Source organism: Macaca mulatta, chromosome 15, assembly GCF_049350105.2.
Source record: "Macaca mulatta isolate MMU2019108-1 chromosome 15, T2T-MMU8v2.0, whole genome shotgun sequence".
NCBI classification, from domain to species: domain Eukaryota; kingdom Metazoa; phylum Chordata; class Mammalia; order Primates; family Cercopithecidae; genus Macaca; species Macaca mulatta.
The window spans coordinates 83,528,675-83,550,909 of NC_133420.1; the positions used below are offsets into that span (position 1 = coordinate 83,528,675).

The 22,235-nt window shown below is 38.8% G+C and overlaps 1 protein-coding gene across 3 annotated transcripts in view; it reads right to left on the minus strand.

The window, feature by feature from the left end:
• Positions 1–22,235, minus strand: part of CCDC171 (coiled-coil domain containing 171) — a 387,879-nt gene that overhangs the window by 349,408 nt on the left and 16,236 nt on the right. For all 3 annotated transcript variants that reach the window (XM_015117649.3, XM_028835151.2, XM_015117650.3), the window contains exons 3-6: positions 19,969–20,104; positions 12,350–12,524; positions 6,279–6,469; positions 3,556–3,687 (exon numbers count right to left, since the gene is read on the minus strand). In XM_015117649.3, coding sequence (XP_014973135.3) covers positions 3,556–3,687; positions 6,279–6,469; positions 12,350–12,524; positions 19,969–20,104 — 634 coding nt within the window. The remainder of the gene's footprint in view (positions 1–3,555; positions 3,688–6,278; positions 6,470–12,349; positions 12,525–19,968; positions 20,105–22,235) is intronic.

Sequence of the window (22,235 nt, forward strand, 5' to 3'; positions counted from 1 at the left end):
TGAAATCATGTCTTTTGCAGAGACGGATAGAGCTGGAAGCCATTATCCTCAGCAAACTAAGGCAGGCACAGAAAACCAAACACCCCATGTTCTCACTTGTAAGTGGGAACTGAACAATGAGAACACATGGACACAGGGAGGGGAACAACACACACTGGGGCCTGTCAGGGGTAGAGTGAGGGGAAGGAGAGGATTAGGAAAAATAGCTATGCATACTGAGCTTAATACATAGGTGATGGGTTGACAGGTGCAACAAACTACCATGGCACATGTGTACCTATGTAACTAACCTGCACATCCTGCACATGTACCCCTAAACTTAAAATAAATCCCAGCACTTTGGGAGGCCGAGGCAGGTGGATCACAAGGTCAGGAGATCGAGACCATCCTGGCTAACACAGTGAAACCCCGTCTCTAATAAAAATACAAAAAAAAATTAGCCAGGCGTGGTGGCAGGCGCCTGTAGTCCCAGCTACTCGGGAGGCTGAGGCAGGAGAATGGCGTGAACCCAGGAGGTGGAGATTGCAGTGAGCCCAGATCATGCCACTGCACTCCAGTCTGGGCGACAGAGCAAGACCCCGTCTCAAAAAATAAATAAATAAAATAAAAATAAATAAATAATTTAAAAATTAAGTAAGGCTGGGCAGGATAGCTAACGCCTGTAATCCCAGCACTTTGGGAGGCCGAGGCGGGCAGATCACCTGAGGTCAGGAGTTTGAAACCAGCCTTGCCAACATGGCAAAGCCCCTCTCTACTAAAAATACAAAAATTAGCTGGGCGTGGTGGTACATGCCTATAATCCCCGCTACTCAGGAGACTGAGGCAGGAGAATCGCTTGAACCCAGGAGGCAGAGAGTGCAGTGAGCTGAGATCACATCACTGCACTCCAGCCTGGACAACAGAGAGAGAGACTCCGTCTCAAAAAAAAAAAAAAGAAATGAGAAACACTATCTTAAAATGACGTAACTTTTTAGATAACACCAATAAGAATTCACTCACGTTAATATTCCAGAGAAGGACACCTCTATTTAGTGCTCCAATCCCCAAGAAAGAAAAAGAACATGGCATAAAATTGAGGTTTTCTTTTTATAGTGGGTCTGAATTCTAAAGCCCAGATGAGAGAAATATTATAACAAGTTTTGTCTATTAAAGATGAGGTTTCACTGAGAAGGTTTAAAAAAAAGGACTTATTTAAAAAACTGAATTCTCTTAGAGAGCTACACAAAGAGAACACTATAAGATACTAACACCTAATTATAGTATGTAAAGCTGAACCCATCAACAGCCAAAAGAGAAGAAACGTTCACTCTATCCCTCAGGTTGTTTTTAAAAAACGTTTTTTTTAACACAAAGTCACACTAGTTTCTTAAGATTGATTTATGGCCGAGCACGGTGGCTCACGCCTGTAATCCCAGCACTTTGGGAGGCCGAGGTGGGCGGATCACAAGGTCAGGAGATCGAGACCATCCTGGCTAACAGAGTGAAACCCCGTCTCTACTAAAAATACAAAAAAATTAGCCGGGTGTGGTAGCAGGCGCTTGTAGTCCCAGCTACTTGGGAGGCTGAGGCAGGAGAACGGCATGAACCCAGGAGGTGGAGCTGGCAGTGAGTCGAGACTGCGCCACTGCACTCCAGCCTGGGTGACAAAGGAAGACCCCATCCCAAAAAAAAAAAAAAAACATTGATTTATAAAAGGAAAAGCTATTTTCTTTCATTAACAAAAAAAGACAAGAAATTGAGAAACAGAGTTCTAAACATTCTAGTTACAAAATACAATAAAATTTACCTTATAAAAGCAGCAAAGGAAGATACTATTCGTAGTAACCAGGGAGCATATTCCTGCATTTTTCTGTACACATCATAACGAAAGACAAATGCCTAATTTTAAATTCTTTTAGTACTTCATATATAAACTTTGGCATAACCACTATGTTTCATTTAGGATTTACAGGACTGATCAAGAAACTAGACCAAAATCACATCATCCACATATTTATACACAGGCCTTTGAATTACATTTTATAAATTCAGACCTCTGGCTGAGTGTTTAGAAATAAAAGGGCTATTTTAATTTACTTTATTTTGCTTGTTTATTCCAAGTAGCTTTAAGACACTTATCAACAGCTTAAATATCATGTGCTCTGCAAAGTCTTCCTCAGTCTCCTAGATAGCTAATCAACTTCTCTTTTGTGGTACTACAGCATTTTATTTAAAATTTTATCACACAATATTTACTCTTTTTACATGTCCCTGCATTGAAATATCTTCCAGGACAGAAACCAGGTCTTAATCAGTTTTATAGCCTCAGAAGCCAGAGCAGTAACTCAGTAACTACTTAAAGAATGAATGAACGAGCAAATGAACTAATGAACTAATTAACTACACAAACTACAAACAGAATACAAGAGGTCTAAAGCGTGGTTGTACTGTCCTTCCAGATTCTACAGAAGAGGTGACTGGGAAGAAAAGCACTGCACAAAGACCAAAGGTTTGGAAAAACTGTGGTTTCATTGGTATTTTCAATACTAACATATACAACAAATTCAGTATTTCCACTGTTCACTACCAGCTTTTACTCTTAAAAAAATTAAGTGGCTTCTATTCTCTGCATATTTTTGGTCAACTTGTATGTTGCAAAGTTGTTTGTGACACACAATTACTCCAAAACATATTGTATGTGGGTATTTTTCATTCTTGTGAAAAATGCATATCTTTGACATCTATATAAAGGTTATTTCAATTTGTCATTTTGTGTAGAAAAATTACATAAAACACACTGTGTTATCACAAAATAATTAGAAGAAGTGATGAAAATGTCTTTGAAATTTTAAGTTAGTTGATTCATGGATTTTTTTCTTAAAGAGGATTAACTTCACAAATTTCCTTTAAAACACACGATAACACACTAGTTTGAGTTTCTCCTACCTCTCCTTCAAAATAAATACATATAATCTCCTGAAAAAATGCAAAGTACACTGGAGTGAGAATCCAGAGAGCTGTAGTCTTTTCCCACATTAATCATTCAGCCTATAACCTGAGTCAGTAACTTCCAAATCTCCATCTGCTCATGTATAAAGGGGATTAGATGTAATCAGTAATTTTCAAATTGGACTACAGAAGCCTCAGGGATTCTGCGTGTTTCAGGGATGGAGGAATACAGGATAATTAAGAATTTGTACTTCTTAAAAAGAGTTCAAAAATTACTACATTATATGATTTGTAAGGATTCTTTAACATCCAGAACGCTATTACTCTATTTCTTTATCCTATTCAAAACAGCTATTATTCTCACATTTTAAACTGGAAAAATAAAATACCAAATATATATACATCCTTCTTAAAAATCACATAATGTATGCAATGGAAATCACTGTGGTATCTGTTGGTAATAGTTGCCCTATTGTCATGTAACAGCAAATGAAACATGGCCTTCCAGAATCAAAACTAGAAATTATTTTCCCTTTGAGCAAGTCAATTATCCCACTAATGTAATTTTGAATATCATCAGCATTAAAAATATATATTTAAGGAACTGAATTATTATTTTTAAAATACCTGTACTATAAATTGTAATTCTCTTCTTTCTGCTTCCCATTGTTCTTCTTGTAATCTAAACTCCTCCAACGCTGTCTCCCTGATATGAGACTCCATCTCATTCTTCTCCTGTTGATGTTTTTCCAATGCTTCCTTTATATAAATAAAATTTTGCTTTACTATTAGATCAATAAAAGTTATCTTTCTTCCTTCATCCCCAGTTTAAATGTACAAAGAGGCTCTCTTTACCTATAGATGTTAAAACTCATCATAATTCATGTTAAAATCATTAATAAGGCCGGGCGCGGTGGCTCAAACCTGTAATCCCAGTATTTTGGGAGGCCGAGACGGGCGGATCACGAGGTCAGGAGATCGAGACCATCCTGGCTAACATGGTGAAACCCCGTCTCTACTAAAAAAATACAAAAAAAACTAGCTGGGCGAGGTGGCGGGCGCCTGTAGTCCCAGCTACTCGGGAGGCTAAGGCAGGAGAATGGCGTAAACCCAGGAGGCGGAGGCTGCAGTGAGCTGAGATCCGGCCACTGCACTCCAGCCTGAGCGACAGAGCAAGACTCCGTCTCAAAAAAAAAAAAAAAATCATTAATAAAACTATAATTTGATCATCAGAATGTAGATCTGAGTAAGAAGCTATGGTTATTTAAACAACAGGTTATACCTTGTTTATATAGGCATATATTTACCTATTACCTATATACAAGTACATATAAGCAACAGGCTGTATATACCTGTTTATATAGGCATATATTTTTCTGAAAAATGTAACTTCAGAGGTTTGAACAAAATATCAATATATGATATCATGATATCATATGATAGATATAAACAACGTAAATTCCATTTAATATGGAAATAGCTACCTGTGATCAAAATGTCTGGATGATCCCTGATAATTTATATATAAATTTGACACAGAACAATGTATTTCCAAAAGGGAAAAAGGGGCGAAGAAAAGAATTTTGTCCAACAAATTAGGATAAGGAAACTCTAGAATGTTAAAAATGTGAAAAGCAAAAAACAAAAAATTTAAGTACAGGCTGTAATTTCTAGTTCTATAGATAAACAATTCTTGAAAAAAAACATTTCCTTTTGGGTTTTCCAAGGTGTACTATATTTGCAAGATCTAATTTGGTTCAATATCCTAAAAACATAAAATGCAATTTGCTGAGAAGCCCAATTTTCTAACTACAGGGTTTAAAATCGAGTTCCCATTAACAGAAAAAAAAGTCTATGGTTTACAAGCATGAGAAAGAAAGTCTCTCATGTCCATATAATGGGAGCAGGGATCTGTCTAACAAATATTACCCTCCTGACTTATAGAAAGCTTTCAAAAAGAGCCTTGAGGCGTTTTTCCCCCCAAGGGCTAAATAGTGACTCAAATTCAACTCCAAACTGTCCCACGGGTCTCTGTGCAGATTAGTTTAAAGCCAATAGCCTAAAATCAAAGCACAGTTCTCCTAAGTAGCTAACTGAGATCAGATCAAAATCTTCTACCTTGAGGTGCAAGCTGATTGGCTGAAGAAATGCTACCACCATCACCCTCCTCTCCACATAACTCCAAAACATGGTATGTGGGGAAGGTTATACAGGCCCATCCAAGGACTTGTAATATCAACTACCACCAAAACCTCCCCCATTCACACACTAATGGAGCCCTTCTGCATGCCAGCCAGTGTTCCAGGGTCTAGCAATACAGTAGTAAACAAAAGAGACAAACTATGACCACTGATGTGGAAGAAATCAAAAGTAAATTTGCTGACAATGACAACATCTGGGAATGACTGTGCAAAAACTTTTACAGTTTGTAAATGCTTTTGTATAATTAACTTTTAGTAAAGACACATTTCCAGAATTCAAAAAAGCCATTTACACCAATGGTAAAGGTAGAACATTTTTATCACAGTTTTTTTTTTCTTTGTTTTGTTTTGTTTTGTTTGTTTTTTGGGGGGAGACAGGGTCTCACTATATTGTTCAGGCTGGAGTACAGTGGCTATTCATAGGCCCAATCATGGTACACTGTGGCCTCAAATTCCTGGCCTCAAGTGCTCTTCCCACCTCCAACCTCCCTACTAGCTGGAACTACAGGCATGTACCACCATACCTGGGTTTGTCATGTAATTTTTTTTTTTCATTTAAACTGTTACTTCAAAAAAAATGGCAAATATAGACAACTCAAAATCTACCTTTTAAGTCACTGGCAACTTCAACCTTATACCACTTTTACTTTAGGGAGTAAAAAGGGAACAAAAAAATGAGGGAATAAATAGCTCACAATTTTAGTAAAAGTTAAATATGTTACATATCATGTCTATACAGAACATGCTATATATAGATAATGAAGCTCATATAAACATACAAATATTTTTCTATATTTATTGTATATTCAGACCAAAATCCAGTGCCCATGTTTCTAAAATTTCAAATTTTCATGTCGCTACACAAAACACTGTAGATTCTTACCTTCTTACAATACGCCCATATAAGTGCTTTGTTGGCTTTTAACGTTTGATTAGTGACCACAAACCATTTTTCACCCCAAAAAGTATACCTATTAATATACTAAGAAAGCGATCAGCAAAAATGCCCCTAAAAAAGAAAAAATGGGAGGGAGGAAGGAAGGAGGAAGGAAAAAGGAAGGAAGGAAATCCAGTATAACTTCAAATAATGTACAACACATCTCGGTGAATATTACATATAGGAAAATTCCTTTATAAAAACTATTTCACCTGTAGAGTTTTCTCTAGTCTGCTTTTTTCCTTCGTAAGTAAATCATATTCTCGATTGCAATTTTGGATCATATTGTCTCTTTCCTCCAAATCATGTTCAAACCTTCTGCATTCTTCTTTCCATTTTTGCTGAGAAGTCTGAAATGCTTCCTCAATTTCATTTGTCTTTGCTTGAAGTTCTGAATTTTGTGCTATTAAGAATAGAATAACAGGTACATTTACAACCATGAATTAAATAAGAAGGAGCTCCAAAACCTAGGCATTGGAGTTGACATCATTTACAGCATGATCTTAGGATAAAACAATTAACCTTTCCATTACAGTAAACTCTTGAAAACCTTTCCAGTCCAGTAAACTCTTGAAAAGTTCACAGTCTCTAAACAAATCTATTCTACAATTTTTCAATCTCTTGTTCCCCTTCAGACAATGATGATTTTGCTATGAAACAGTGTGACATATTTCTGATGGCATATCCAAGTTTAGGTGCACTTCTAGCACCGGCTGCAACTCTATTGATTTTTGTCCTATTCAAGAAAACAAACCAGCTGAGTGTGGTGGGGCACACCTGTAATCCCAGCTACTCTGAAGGCTAAGGTGGGAGGATCACTTGAGCCTAGGAGTTGGTAGACCTCCTCTCAGATTTTTTTTAAAAAAAGAAAAGAAAAGAAAAGAAGAAGGAGAAGAAGAAGAAGAAAGAAAAATCAATTTTTAAGACTGCAATATATAGGGCAAGTTTTTAAAAACAGTAGATTACAAATTTTGATATTTGACTATTGACAACAAATTAGTTGTGGCACATCTTACACAAGTGTCACAAAGCTGAGGCTGGAAACCACTGCCCCAGCCCTTAGAACTGTAGCTATTTACTTTGCCAGATTTAGGTGCAACTCACCTCTTACCCTATTACCTCAACAATAACCAACACCTATCAACACACTACCACTGCTGCTCTTTTTCAGCACCTAGAAAAGAAGGAAATGCTTCCAGGTCTGGCTCTATCACCTGCCACCTGATTAAACCTCTGTGATTCTCTGAGTCTCACTAGGAATAAGAATGTCCCTAGTTAAGTTTTTGTGAAGATAAAATGAGGAAATGTTTATAAAAACGTGTTAAAAAACGTAGCCACAGCTACATTAGCAGCAGTATTTCTAAATTATATTTACTTGCATTATGAATGAATCATATATTCAAAACATTCAAAATACAAAGGTATAAAAGGTGCAAAAGGAAATACATTAAAAGTCCCCCTCCCATTCAGCTGCCATCTCCAGAAGACATTCTTCCATGGTCTCTCATTCAGCATTGCAGGAAAGTAGTTTGAGTCCATTTTGACTTCTGATCCTTTGCATTTGACCTCTTTTTCTTTTCTCTTGAAAGCTTTAGAATCTTCTCTTTGTCTTTATTTTTCTGAAATTTCGTAATGCTATGCCTTCAGTAGGTCTACTTCTTTCCATACGGTAAATATTCGATAGGCTCTTTCAATCTGGCAATTCATATCCTTTAGTTCTGAGATATTATCTTGAGTAATTTCATTGATGATTTATCATACATTTTTGTTTTCTCTCTTACCTCTTTCACTATACCCTATTATTCAAATTGGTTCTCAAATTTTTTCATCTCTTCTCTCCTATTTTTCTACCTCTGTCTTTTTAATTTCTGGGAGGTTTCTTCCATCTTCATCTTCCACTGCTTCTAGGGACATTTTTCATTTCTGCCTTCACATTTTTAATTTGTTAATTTTTTTCAAGCCAAACTGTATCCAACTTTATTAATTATATTTTTCACAAACAATAATGGTATTGCAGGCAGGTATTTCAGTTAACAGTATACAACTTTTAAACTCCCTCCCCTTCAAAGGACTACCAAAATCAGAAAGCCACTATAAACCCAATGAAGTCCTCATTTGATGTTCTGAACAGGGAAAGTTTAGAGTGGGGGTTGACATTTCACATTAACATGTTGTTTAACAACTTTTCACCAGCCGACTCTGACTTTTAGGAAGTGAAATGAAAATGGCAGAATTTATCTAAAGATCTACAATCTAAAAACAGAAGCGCTGCTATTTTGAGGCATGCCATCTCAGTGGTGTCACTGGAAAGTCCAGATTGCCTGATACACTGACAACCAATTACCGGGAGTCAATCCCAAGAGATGTCTGGGCTTAAGGGAGTTAAGTCTATGCTGAAGGTGGAAGGGAGAAGAGGACATAAAAACAAATTTGTTTTTCCACACTACAAGGTGTTTGTGCCAAGGTGGCTATGTGTGTCAACATCAGGGAATCTCTCCTCCTGGGAGCCAAGAGGAAGTCTCTCAAAACTAGAAGGGAAAGGTGTTTTCCCCACATCAATCCACTTCGGAGACATTCTATTAGTGACACAAGTCCCTTCCTCAAAAAACGACGTGTTCTGTGGGGCAACAACATAGCTTTAAATTAAAAAATACAACAAAGCCTGCATTTTCATAAAACTTGGTTGAAAAATATTTCAAACTGTATAGTCACCAAAAGTACACAGTTATCAAAAATGCACACATTTCACTTGGTGTCTCCAGCACCCTGAGCTTTCTGTGCCTGGTCTGTTTTGGCATCTCCATTTCCTGCAGGATTCTTCCCCTCCTTGTAAGTGTCAGCTTTTCCCTTTGGGTACCTTTTCTCCCTTCTTTGCAGGGGAAAAGAAGACTTTTTAGGCTTGGGCTCTGGCTTTGAAGGAGCAGGTTTAGCAGACAACCTTGCAGATCTTCTCTGTAGCTTGGCTTTATCTCCCGTAGCATCCTCTTCAGACTTTCTCTTGGGCATGGTGGCGATGCCGGTAAGACGTAGCACCAGATGCAGAGATATAACGGCGTGTGGGCTTTGGTCAGTCCGAGAGTCCTTCTTGCCTCTTCTTCACACTGCTTCCATATTTTTAATTTCTTTTCTTTGTTTTTTTTTTTTTTTTTTTTTTTTTTGAGACAGAGTCTCACTCTGTCACCCAGGCTGGAGTAGAGTGGCACAATCTCAGCTCACTGCAACCTCTGCCACCCAGATTCAAGCGATTCTCCCGCCTCAGTCTCCCAAGTAGCTGGGATTACAGGCACTTGCCATCGTGCCCAGCTAATTTTTGTATTTTTAGTAGAGATAGGGTTTCACCATGTCGGTCAGGCTGGTCTTGAACTCCTGACCTTGTGATCCACCCGCCTCAGCCTCCGAACTGCTGGGATTACAGGCGTGAGCCACCACGCCTGGCCTCATATTTTTAATTTCTAAGAGCTTTCATTTTTTAATAACATCTGGTTCTTACTTTATAGATGAAATACCTTCTTTCAGCTCTGAAGAAATTAATGCTACTTGTTTTTAATGTTCTCCCTGCAGAGCCTCTGTTTCTTCTAAGTTGATTTCTTCCCTCCATTTTAGAGGGTTTCCTCATATATCTGATAACTTGGTTGTCTACTCTCATTAAAAGTGAGAAACTAGGCCGGGCGCGGTGGCTCAAGCCTGTAATCCCAGCACTTTGGGAGGCCGAGACGGGCGGATCACGAGGTCAGGAGATCGAGACCATACTGGCTAACACGGTGAAACCCTGTCTCTACTAAAAAATACAAAAAACTAGCCAGGCGAGGTGGCGGGCGCCTGTAGTCCCAGCTACTCGGGAGGCTGAGGCAGGAGAATGGCGTAAACCCGGGAGGCGGAGCTTGCAGTGAGCTGAGATCCGGCCACTGCACTCCAGCCTGGGCAACAGAGCGAGACTCCGTCTCAAAAAAAAAAAAAAAAAAAAAAAAAGTGAGAAACTAGGCCAGGCACGGTGGTTCACGCCTGTAATCCCAGCACTTTGGGAGGCCGAGGCGGGTGGATCACTTGGGGTCAGGAGTTCAAGACCAGCCTGGCCAACATGGTGAAACCCCATCTCTACTAAAATACAAAAATTAGCTGGGCGTGGTGGTGTATGCCTGTAATCCCAGCTACTCGAGAGGCTTAGGCAGGAGAATTCATTGAACTCGGGAGGCAGAGGTTGCAGTGAGCCAAGATCACGCCACTGTACTCCAGTCTGTGAGTGAGACTCCCTCTCAAAAAAAAAAAGTGAGAAACTATAAATGTAGTACAGTTTATACATTAATATACCCACCACCTAGAATCTGAGCTTCAAGGTAGAAGTTAACAACTTTCGTCTTCACTGGAGAAGGATCTGGATGGCTCATTTATTGGGAAACCTCCAACATCAGTATCATTAGGTTTTTCCTCCTGGCTTTGTATTATTCCGTTTTTTTTTACAAAGACATACCCTACACTAGGCAATTTACAAAAGAAAGAGGTTTATTGGACTTGCAGTTTCATGTGGCTGGGGAGGCCTCACAATCATGGCAGAAGGCAAGGAGAAGCAAGTCATATCTTATGTGCATGGCAGCAGGCAAAAAGAGAGCTTGTGTAGAGAAACACCCATTTTTAAAACCATCAGATCTCGTGAGACCCACATCACAAGAACAGCATGGGAAAGACCCGCCCCGATGATTAATCATCTCCCACTGGGTCCCTCCCATAACACGTGGGAATTATAAGAGCTACAAGATGAGACTTGGGAGGGGACACACAGCCAAACTATATCAGCTTGGTCAGGTGATACACAGAAGAGTCCTCCAACATCTGGCATAGAGTGTAGAAATGCAAGTGTTAGCTTTTGGGGAAGTCAATATACAAAGGAAGTTGGGGGCTGAGCATGGTGGCTCATACGTGTAATCCCAGCACTTTGGGAGGCCAAGGTGGGAGGATTGCTTGTGGCCAAGGGTTTGACACCAGCCTGGTCAACATGGCAAGACCCAGTCTCTACCAAAAAAAAAATTTTTAATTAGTCAAGTGTGGTGGCATACACCTATAGTCCTAGCTACTCAGGAGGCTGAGGTGGGAGGATGGCTTAAGCCCAGGAGTTCAAGGCTGCACTGAGCTATGATCACACCACTGCCCTCCAGCCTGGGCAACAAAGTGAGACTCTATCTCTAAAAAATAATAAAAATTAATTAACTAAAGGGAAGCTGGAAGGAATGGCTCCTCAATATTCAGCATTCAGAATCTTCCTGGTTTTGCCAGTCAAAAGACTCTCTATTTTACCATCTCCAGGGATTAAACCTCTTGATTTCCACTAGTAATTCTTAAGTAATCTCAGAATACCATGCTCTTGGAAGGAAATCTAAGAACCCATCTGCGTCTCAAACGGCTTTCATCTAAACCTCCTTATTTTACTCACTACTGCTACTCCCATACATAATTCCAATGGTATCTGGTGCTTTCAGTTTATAAGCCTTTTGACTAAGAATTTCTCTTTCAGCTTTCCCCACTCTGGACTTAGGATTTTAATGTCTCTCTGACTCAGCTATTCCTTATCCATTCGCTTTCCAGCTTCCAAAATTTTCTCCCTTGTCACACCCCCTATTCTCTCCATTGCTACGGGATTATCTCATAACTGCATTAGGTTTTTAATACTACCCTCAACACTTCATTACAAAAATTTTAAAAACAGAGAAAGTTGAAAGTATTGTGCAGTGAACATCCATATATCCACAACCTGGACTCTAGGATTGTTAACATTTTGCCTTATTTGCTTTATCAGATATTCATTCATCCATCAATGTTTGCATTCATTTATCCACCCATCAGTCCATCATATATTTTATGCACTTCAAAGCAAGTTGTAAACATCAGTACATTTCACTCCTAAATAGTTCAGCATGTATACCATTAATTAGAATTTAGTATAGTTTAGTATAGAGCCTGGAATACATGTTTAAGACAAACAAACAAAAACCCCTTTATGATTCTGTTGATTATTCATGGAAGAAGTGCTTCTAAAAAGTGACTAACAGAATTTTGAACTCCTTTTTCCATATATGCACAGCATAAAAATATTAATGTAAAGTAGATAAATGTTCACAAAATTGCCAGAAGACTTTTTATATGTACCCAGCTAAGTCTGTACATCAAAAGTCAGTCAATGAATCAAAACCTTACCTCTGACCCTATATGGGATATACACACAACAGTGAGGAGTAATATACAACAATCAGGTTACAACCCTAAACATGGGAAGAAATAGAAACAGTCTTACCACAGAGCTTTTCTTGGATCCTATGTGCCTCGGCTAATCTTTCTTCAGCAGCCCGTCTTCCAAGACCAGCTTCCTTTCTAGCAACAGCTAGGTCATATTCCAGACTTTGTCGCAATGCTTCTCCCTTTTCAACCTCGGACCGTAGCTTGGCAATCTGGCTCTCATAGCTTGCCAGCTAAAAACAAATTCCTGACATCAACATGTGTCCAAAGATTATGAGAGCATACACTCAAACATTTAAGTTTCTTAGAGAAACTTGTTTCCATAATATATACAAGGCAAAAATTCATAAATTTATATGTTCTGAATCACTAGAAAGGAAGCACTGTCTTACAAAATGACACTCATTATGTTTTTTACTTTAGAGAATCCACTAGAGGAAAAAAAACAAAAAAAGTCTTACAAGAACTTTTTATAAAATTAAAGATAAATTACATGTTTTAATCAGAAATAGTCACACCTTGGCCCGGCATGGTGGCTCACTCCCGTAATCCCAGCACTTTGGGAGGCCAAGGCAAGAGGATCACTTAAGCCCAGAAGTTCAAGACCAGCCAGGGCCACAGGGGGAGACTCTGTCTCTATAAAAATAATAATACAAAAATTAATCAGGCATGGTGGTGTGTGCCTGTAGTCCCAGCTACTCAGGAGGCTGAGATGGAAGGATTGCTTGAGCCTGGGAGGCAGAGGTTGCAGTGAACAGAGACCACGCCACTGCACTCCATCCTGAAGGACAGAGCAAGACTGTTTCAAAAAAAAAAAGAAAAGAAAATATTCATACCTAAAAAAAAAATGCATGATACATACTAAGCACTTAAAAATTCATTCTTTCCTTTCCTCCTTCTATTCCCTAAATGAAACCAATAAATAAATTGCATCAAAGTAGTTTAATATTGTCTGTATTATTTCTCTTGATTATGGTATCACTGATCATAAAGTAATAAAAGTGCCAATTTTGCAGGGATTTAAATGAACGAATATCGAATCTGTGATCCTTCTGAAGTAGCATGACAGAAGGTCAGAGACAACTGGCTTCTCAATAGGCTTGATCAATGAGAGGCACATGTGGAGTGACTGACAGCAGGGGAAGTGAAAATGTCAAGATACTTCTGCCTTTCTAGATCTACCTCGAGTAGTTATCCCTCTCTTGTCTGTGGCTGCAAATCCTTATGGACAACCCCTCCCTCCATGGGCCTTGCTTTGTCCAGTTCTAGCTCTAATCAACCTTGGGAATAGAAGCAGTTCTTAATGTTGTTGGGTTGTCTTAATCTCCTCTAGTTGTCTTTTCCGCTTTTTTGACCTGTGTAACCAATACCCGCTACTAATGTCCCTTTGTTGTAAGACTTAGAATGGTTTCTGTTTTCCTAACTGAATACCCAGTAATATTGCTCTTGGTATCAGAAATTGTCTCAAGATGGGTTTATAATATTGAGTGTCTAACATATTTAAGCGTGAACAGTGAAAGCCTCTTTGCAGGTAGAAATGGGACTCTAGTGATCTAGAGCATACAGTGGGATCACAGTTCTTTAAATTACGGTGTGCAGTTGTTTAGGATGAAGTGCCAGTTGAAAACAAGCCTTTGGAAAATGAAGTAATGAATGCACTTAACTATGATGCCAGTATTGATTTACTATAAGACCCGAGGGGTAGAAAGGCTAAATTTCACTATACTAGAGAATTTACAAAAACAAAATGATAATCTCAGAGCTTTAGAATCTCAGTTCAAGACAGTCAGAAAACCAGAGTTTTTATGGTGACTTTAAAATAATTGCTTATTTAGTATAGCCCCAGGGCAGATAAGGTTATGAACAAACCTGAAAATCTAATTATGGGAAATGCAAAATTACAAGTTCAGTGAAGAGTTTCACCAAGTTTCTACTGTTAAGATGGTATCAGCTGGATATTAAGTAGGAAGAACATAGGATGAGGACTTTCAGAATTGAACAAACCTAAAAACTATGAACTCTCAAATCCCCCCTGAACATTCCTTACCAAAAAAAAAAGGAGCCTCTCCTCTCTGACTGAGGTAACCAGCTTTTCCTTGCTGAAAGATTTAGTAACGACCACACCTGAAGCAGCTGTTTTGCAGGAGTATTTGCAAGAGCCACCTACATTGCTCTGTTCACCACAGATTGACTCAGATCTCAGTATGCTACAGAAGGAAAAATGCAGTCTGCTCCAGGAGGAAATAGCTTATATAGCAGAAGAACTGAAAGCTCTTGCTAATCTAGTTTTCACAGGAACTTGGAGAACATGTACAAGATCGATTTCGTAAGTTAACTCTAACAGTTCTGCTTGGATGGTTGACTGAAAATTGAATTCGACATCGGCCTACAATCATTTCATAAGGTCAAAATACCAGTACTTTCCTGGCATAATACAGACTTAAGAACATGGGAGTGGTTTTGTGCAAACCAAAGCCTCCCCTTTCCTTGACTACATCGTCTTCGAGGGCACAAAGTACATTACTTAAAATTAAAATGCTGGCCAGGTGCGGTAGATCGCTCCTGCAATCCCAGCACTTTGAGAGGCTGATAAGAGAGGGTTGCTTGAGGATAGGAGTTTGAGACCAACCTGAGCAACAGAGCAAGACCCCGTGTCTACAAATAATAATAATAATAATAAATTAGCCAGCCGTGATGGCACACACCTATAGTCCTAGTTACTTGGGAGGCTGTAGCATAAAATCACTTGAGCCCAGGAGTTCCAGGCTGTAAGGAGCTATGATCACATCACTGCATGCAATCCTGGGCAACAAAACAAGACCCTGTCCCTAAAAGAAAAGATTTAAAACAACAAATATACATACATGTATACATACACATACACACACACACACAATAACTGAAATATGATACACAATATGCAGCTACAATTTTTTTTTTTTTTTTTTTTTTGAGACAGAGTATTGCTCTGTCACCCAAGCTGGAGTGCAGTGGCATGATCTCGGCTCACTGCAACCTCGGCCTCCCAGGTTCAACTGATTCTCCCACCTCAGCCACCCAAGTAGCTGGGAGTATAGGCGTGTACCACCACGCCCAGCTAATTTTTGTAGTTTTAGTAGAGACAGGATTTCGCCATGTTGACCAGGCTGGTCTCGAACTCCTGACTTCAAGTGATTCGCCCACCTCAGCCTCCTCAAGCGCTGGGATTACAGGCGTGAGCCATGGCACCCATCCTGTAGCTGTAATTTCTAAAATTTGGTATGCATCTGTGATTTCTGTTGATGATACTCAAAAGTATTGCTAACACTACTATGACTTGTTAAAAGGAGGACTGGCTGGGTCAAGCCCTTCAGAACTGAAGGAAATGCTTAATATCAGTTAGAGGTTAATAAAAATAAAATTATAAGCTTTCCCCATCTAAGTTCACAGATTCCCTGATTTCTCTTTTTGAGGACTCCAGCTTAAGAATCCCTGCTCTTAAGAGTACTGGCTGGGTCAGACAGTATCTTCAGGCCATAAAGCCTACCGATTAGTCCTAAGTTTCCAGTATTTTTTGGCTAAAAGAAGTTATGTCAGCCGGGTACAGTGGCTCACACCTGTTGTCCCAGCACTTGGGGAAGCCAAGGCAGGTGGATAACTTGAACCCAGAAGTTCAAGACCAGCCTGGACAACATGGCAAAACCACACCTCTATAAAATACAAAAAACCAGTCAAGCATGGTGGCACGTGCGTGCCTGTAGTCCCAGCTCCTCAGGAGGTTGAGGTAGGAGATGACTTGAGTCCAGGAGGTTGATGCTGCAGTGAGCCAAGATGACACCACTGCACTCCAACCTGGGTGACAGAACAAGAACCTGTTTCAAAAAAAAACACACAGACACACACACACACACACACACACACACACACACACACACACAAAGAAGTTATGTCACTCTTTACCCTCTCCCTTTCTCATTTATCTGGATTTTCTTGCACTGTCATCACTATCTGGGCCAATGAGATATCTGAATAGCCTCACAGTCTTCTTGTCCTATTTTCCACAACTTTATTGTTATGCTCAAATGATTCTAAAAACCACTGCAACAATGAAAACTTTATAGTATTTTCTTATCCTAATCATTTACCTCAATGCAACTTCGTCTCATCTGGATCCTACGAGTCTATAAGCAATTCTTCTCCCCATACCCACTGTCTACTAATAAATCCTTTCAACAGTAATCTAATATTCAAATACCTATCAAAGAAAACTGTAGTTCAGAAAAATGAAGTAACTTGCCTAAAATTCCCCAACAATAAAACTCCTAGAGGAGTCTTTAAATATATTTTGTGCCGGCCGGGCGCGGTGGCTCAAGCCTGTAATCCCAGCACTTTGGGAGGCTGAGACGGGCGGATCACGAGGTCGGGAGATCAAGACCATCCTGGCTAACACGGTGAAACCCCGTCTCTACTAAAAAAAATAAAAAATAAAAGTAGCCGGGCGAGGTGGCTGGCGCCTGTAGTCCCAGCTACTCGGGAGGCTGAGGCAGGAGAATGGCCTGAACCCGGGAGGCGGAGCTTGCAGTGAGCTGAGATCCGGCCACTGCACTCCAGCCTGGGCAGAGCAAGACTCCGTCTCAAAAAAAAAAAAAAAAAATATATATATATATATATATTTTGTGCCAATCACCATGCATGATTTGTGTTCACAGTAGGAATACATGATAAGGCATATACGGCCTTAGTTTTTAGATCATTGCATTCGTCTCTGCCTTGCTTCCTGATGGGTATACTTGAAGACTGTATGGCTAAAAAATTTAACTACATAATACAAGTATGATCATCTACAGAAATAATTGAAGGCCAGGCACAGTGGCTCACTGGCTCATACCTGTAATCCCAGCACTTTGGGAGGTCAAGGCAGGTGGATCACTTGAGGTCAGGAGTTTGAGACCAGCCTGGCCAACACGGTAAAACCCCATCTCCACTAAAAATACAAAAATTTGTCTGGGCACGGTGGCTCACACCTATAATCCCAGTACTTTGGGAGGTCAAGACAGGTGGTTCACAAGGTCGGGAGTTTGAGACCAGCCTGCTCAAGATGGTAAAACCCCGTCTTTACTAAAAATACAAAAATTAGCCAGGTGCAGTGGCAGGCACCTGTAATCCCAGCTACTTGGGAGGCTGAGGCAGAAGAATAGCTTGAATCTGGGAGGCAGAGGTTGCAGTGAGCCAAGATAGCACCATTGTACTCCAGCCTGGACAACAGACTGAGTGAGACTCTGTCTTAAAAAAAAAAGAAAAAGAAAAGAAAAGAAATAATTGAAAATAATAATAATTACTAATATAAATCTGGAGTTGAACCAATTATAATTTCCTGTTTTAAGAAAACTGTCTTCCTTCCCTAAGATAATTTCCTACCTCTTTTATGTGAACATATACTTCAAAACATTTTGATCAAATAAAAGAGAACAGTGTGTTCTGCTGAGAAATCTAATGACAACCATAAACATATTATGAAAGAATATATTTATTTTTATTTTATTTTTTGTAGATACAGGGTCTCACTCTGTTGCCCAGGCTGGTTTCAAACTCCTGGGGGCAAACAATCCTCTTGCCTTGGCCTCCCAAAGTGCTGGGATTACAGGCATGAGCCACCACACCTGGCTGTGAGAGAATTTATTTAATAGAGGAATGATTATTATCACACTAATACTCTCAAGTAACATGTACATTTGGTTTTAAAAAATAAGTTTTAGCGTTTATGAATAATTAGCATACATTTAACACATATCAATTTATATGGATTATTACAATGTAAATAGAAGCAATTACTTCAACTATTAAAATTTTTTTTTTAATTACCTCAGTTGGGCCGGGCACAGTGGCTTACGCCTGTAATCCCAGCACTTTGGGAGGCCAAGGTGAGCAGATCACCTTAGGTTACGAGTTCAAGACCAGCCTGGCCAACATGGTAAAACCCCATCTCTACTAAAAATACAAAAATTAGCTGGGCATGGTAGCACGTGCCTGTAATCCCAGCTAATGGGGAGGCTGAGACAAGTGATTCTCCAATCACTTGAACCTGGAGGCAGAGGTTGCAGTGAGCCGAGATCACTCCAGTACACTCCAGCCTGGGTGACAGAGTGAGACTTCGTCTCAAAAAAAAGAAAAATTATAATAATAATATTACCTTAATTGCTACTAAAAAATACAAAGAGAATGATTACATATTCATCTCGTTTTTTCAATCAGCAATACCACCGCTCCTTAGATACACTGAAAAAAATCATCTTTTCATACTCTCCTCTGTTGCCCAGGCTAGAGTACAGTGGCACAATCTCAGCTCACAGAAACCTCCAGCTCCAGGGTTCAAGAGATCCTCCTGCCTCAGCCTCCCAAGTAGCTGAGATTACAGGTGGCGCCACCACGCCCAGCTAATTTTTGTATTTTTAGTAGAAATGGGGTTTTACCATGTTGGCCAGGCTGATCTTGAACTCCTGACTTCAAGTGATCCACCCACCTTGGCCTCCCAAAGTGCTGGGATTATAAGCATGAGCCACCGCACTTGGCCCTTTTTATACATTTATTCAGTACACAACCACTGACTGATGGCCTACTATGTGCCAGTAAACATGAGCGATATGGAGACAAAGTGGGATCACTGTTTTCAGCTCTCAGGGGGTTTACAAACTAAAGAAGAGCAGATAAGCATGATATAAACGTTTTAGTTCTAAAATATCTGTAACAGCAACATGTTATGGAAGAACAAAGTAGTAGCTGGTTTAACTTAGAGAGACATGACAAGGTTTCCCAACATGAGAACTGCATAACTTAGCAAAAAGGGAAGAAAAACATACTGCTTACACTTAACTGTCAATAAATTACAGCTACTATTACAGTACTCGAGTGCTTTCCAAATTTTATTTCACTTAATTATCACAACAATCCTTTGGGACCAGCAGTTCACAATGAGAAACCAATGGTGTACAGGATAAACAAGTAGCCCAAGATGACGCATCTTAAATGGAAAGTCTAGGAACGAATTGAGCTCTGTGTAATTTGATATTCTTCCCACTACACCAGGTGGCCCAAACTGAGTTTTAAGAATAAATAAGATTTAGCAGAGAAAAAAGGAGAAAGAACACAACAGAGAGAAGAGGCATAAAGATATGACTCATGAGTTATCTTAGAAGGGAAGAAAAACTATCTTGGAATATATACATACACATATGAAATATACATATATACACATACATACTAATAAAAGAAATAATGACTTATAACATAAAGTAAGCAATTTATGAATTAAACTATGATTTAAAATTCCATACTCAAATTTACTTGAGATTGTTCCATAATTGAGACCTTAAAGGAACCTACATTATGATTTCAAAAATGTCTGATTTACAAATCCTTTAATCATCAAACATGTTCATAAATTAATATTTTTAATCAATTGAACCCATTAATTAAAATAAATCTAAGATAACATAGAAATAAACATAATTCATTAAAGTTCTACTTTAACACTTATGCAATTACACTACATTTTAAAATCATGTCTTATTTATTACAATTTCCTTTTTAAACACAAGAATGGTATAGTGATAAAGGGTAAACATGGAGTTTTTCATATGAAATAAATTTTAAAAATCAAACTCAACTTTTAACATTATTTCAGAGGAAAATAAATCGTACCTCTGCATTGTGTTTGGTTGTTATTTCTAATTTTTCTTTTTTAGCCCGATGGAGTTTCTTCCTGAGATCAGCAGTAATATCCAACTCTGTTTCAGTTTTAAGTATTTGTTTTACATCTGATGAGGCATTCTTCAACCTACAAAATGAGATTATAGTAAAATGTATATGCTTCTCATAAAGTACATTTCAGAGCATTTCTGATATTTCTGATAACTTATTTTTCAAAAAACAAAGAGAACATGACATAGTTCTTGACTTAGAGTTCACAATCTAGTAAAAGATGTCCATTGCGAAAGCTATGTAGAAATACAAAGTATATATAGATAGATAGACATCTAGCAACAAACCACTGTCTAATGGGAAATTACCACATTATTCAAGATTGCTACTTAAACTGTCTGATCATACCACAGGCTGGATCATTTTGAAAGAGACTGGGTTCACCCACTTTTTTTCTTTGTAAATAATACATTTTGTTTACTGCAAATGTAATACATAATACAAAAACAAAAATGTCAGACTAAAGCACACTACTCTCTCCCAAAAATAAAAATGGAACATTAAAATAACCGCAAACAGAATTCAGAGGTATAAACTCACAAGAGAAAGAACACAAAAGATGAGATAATAGCAATAAAATACTGGAAGCTGAAATGCATGTGGACAAGTGGTAATTGATAACCCCCAAAAGCTCAGTAATTGACAACACCTTTGAAAATCGGGGTAAAAGTAGAGCAGAAAACAGGAGAATTAGTTGAAAGTCTGCCAACAAAATAATTACATCCTCAGATCCCCTATCCCCTATACCACACAACTGGGTACCTATCTCTTTCCCAGTCTGGCAGAAAAACACTAGGGGTTTATTCCCTGGAGAGGATAAAACAGAAGGTCTCTGGATCAGAAGACATTAGATACAAATGACGTAAGTTTTTAATACTATATACAATAAGCTTGAGTTAAAAGTTACATAATGAAAGAGCGCTCTAGAATTTTAATACTACTTGTCTTGCCAGAACAATGGCAGTCAAGCAGTGATTGGAAGTGTCTTCCCTACAGAACCTAAGCAACCAGGTGAAAAATACCTAAAGATACTGATGCCAGTCATTCTCTAGCAAAACAGCTTAACCATATAACCCTACAGAGCACACCACAAACACAAAGCCTCACGCACTGAGCTTCCAGTCATCTTTTTAGGCGAAGCCCCTACTTTTCAACATAAGCAGACAGCCAACAATCACCAAGAGTTTAGGAAGCACCTAACATGATAAACAGAGACCAAAAATATGGTGCATGGAAAGAAGCATGCCTTGAAAGACTATGCAGAAAGATGACAACTTAGAAGAGGAAAAAAAAAAAAAAAACCTAACATTGTCTCCTAAAAAAAAACAGGAGAGAGTATAACATCCATATATCACATCCATGACTGCAATAAGAAATGAAATATTCAGAGGAAAAAAAGCTCTTAAAAATCAAAAACACGGCCGGGTGCAGTGGCTCAGGCCCGGCCTCCAAGCACCTTGGGAGGCTGTGGTGGGCAGATCACTTGAGGCCAGGAGTTCAAGACCAGCCTGGCCAACATAGTGAAACCCTGTCTCTACTAAAAATACAAAAATTAGCTGGGTGTGGTGGCTCATGCATGTAATCCCAGCTACTTGGAAGGCTAAGGCAGGAGAATCCCTGAACCCAAGAAGCAGAAGTTGCAGTGAGCAGAGATCACACCATTGCACTCCAGCCTGGGCAACAAGAGCGAAACTCCATCTCAAAAAAAACAAAAAAACAAAGAAAAGAAAAGAAAAAGAAAAAGAAAAGAAATCAAAAACACAAACTAAGAAAATGAAAAGCTAAATAAAAATAAAAGAAAAATCTCCCAGAAAATAAAGCAAAAAGATGGAGATGAAAAAATTGAAAATTTTTTAAATTAGAAGACTATCCAAGAAGTTCAAAATCTAAATAAAGGTGCAGAATGAGAAAATATAAATTTATAACATTAAATAGTCTTATTATTTTGTAAGCATTGTTCTAAGCATTTTACATATATAAACCTATTTATTCTTCACAATAATCTCATGAGATTGGTACTATTATGACCCCTATGACCCAAGTTCACAGGGCTAGTGAGGGGCAGAGCTGAAATTCAACCCTGAAAGCCTGGCTCCATGATATATCCTCTTAACCACTGCACTATAATGTCTCTCTGAAGGGGAGGAAACTATTATAGAAACAAATCCACGGAAATAGGCAGATTCCGAAGGATATAAGTTTCAAAC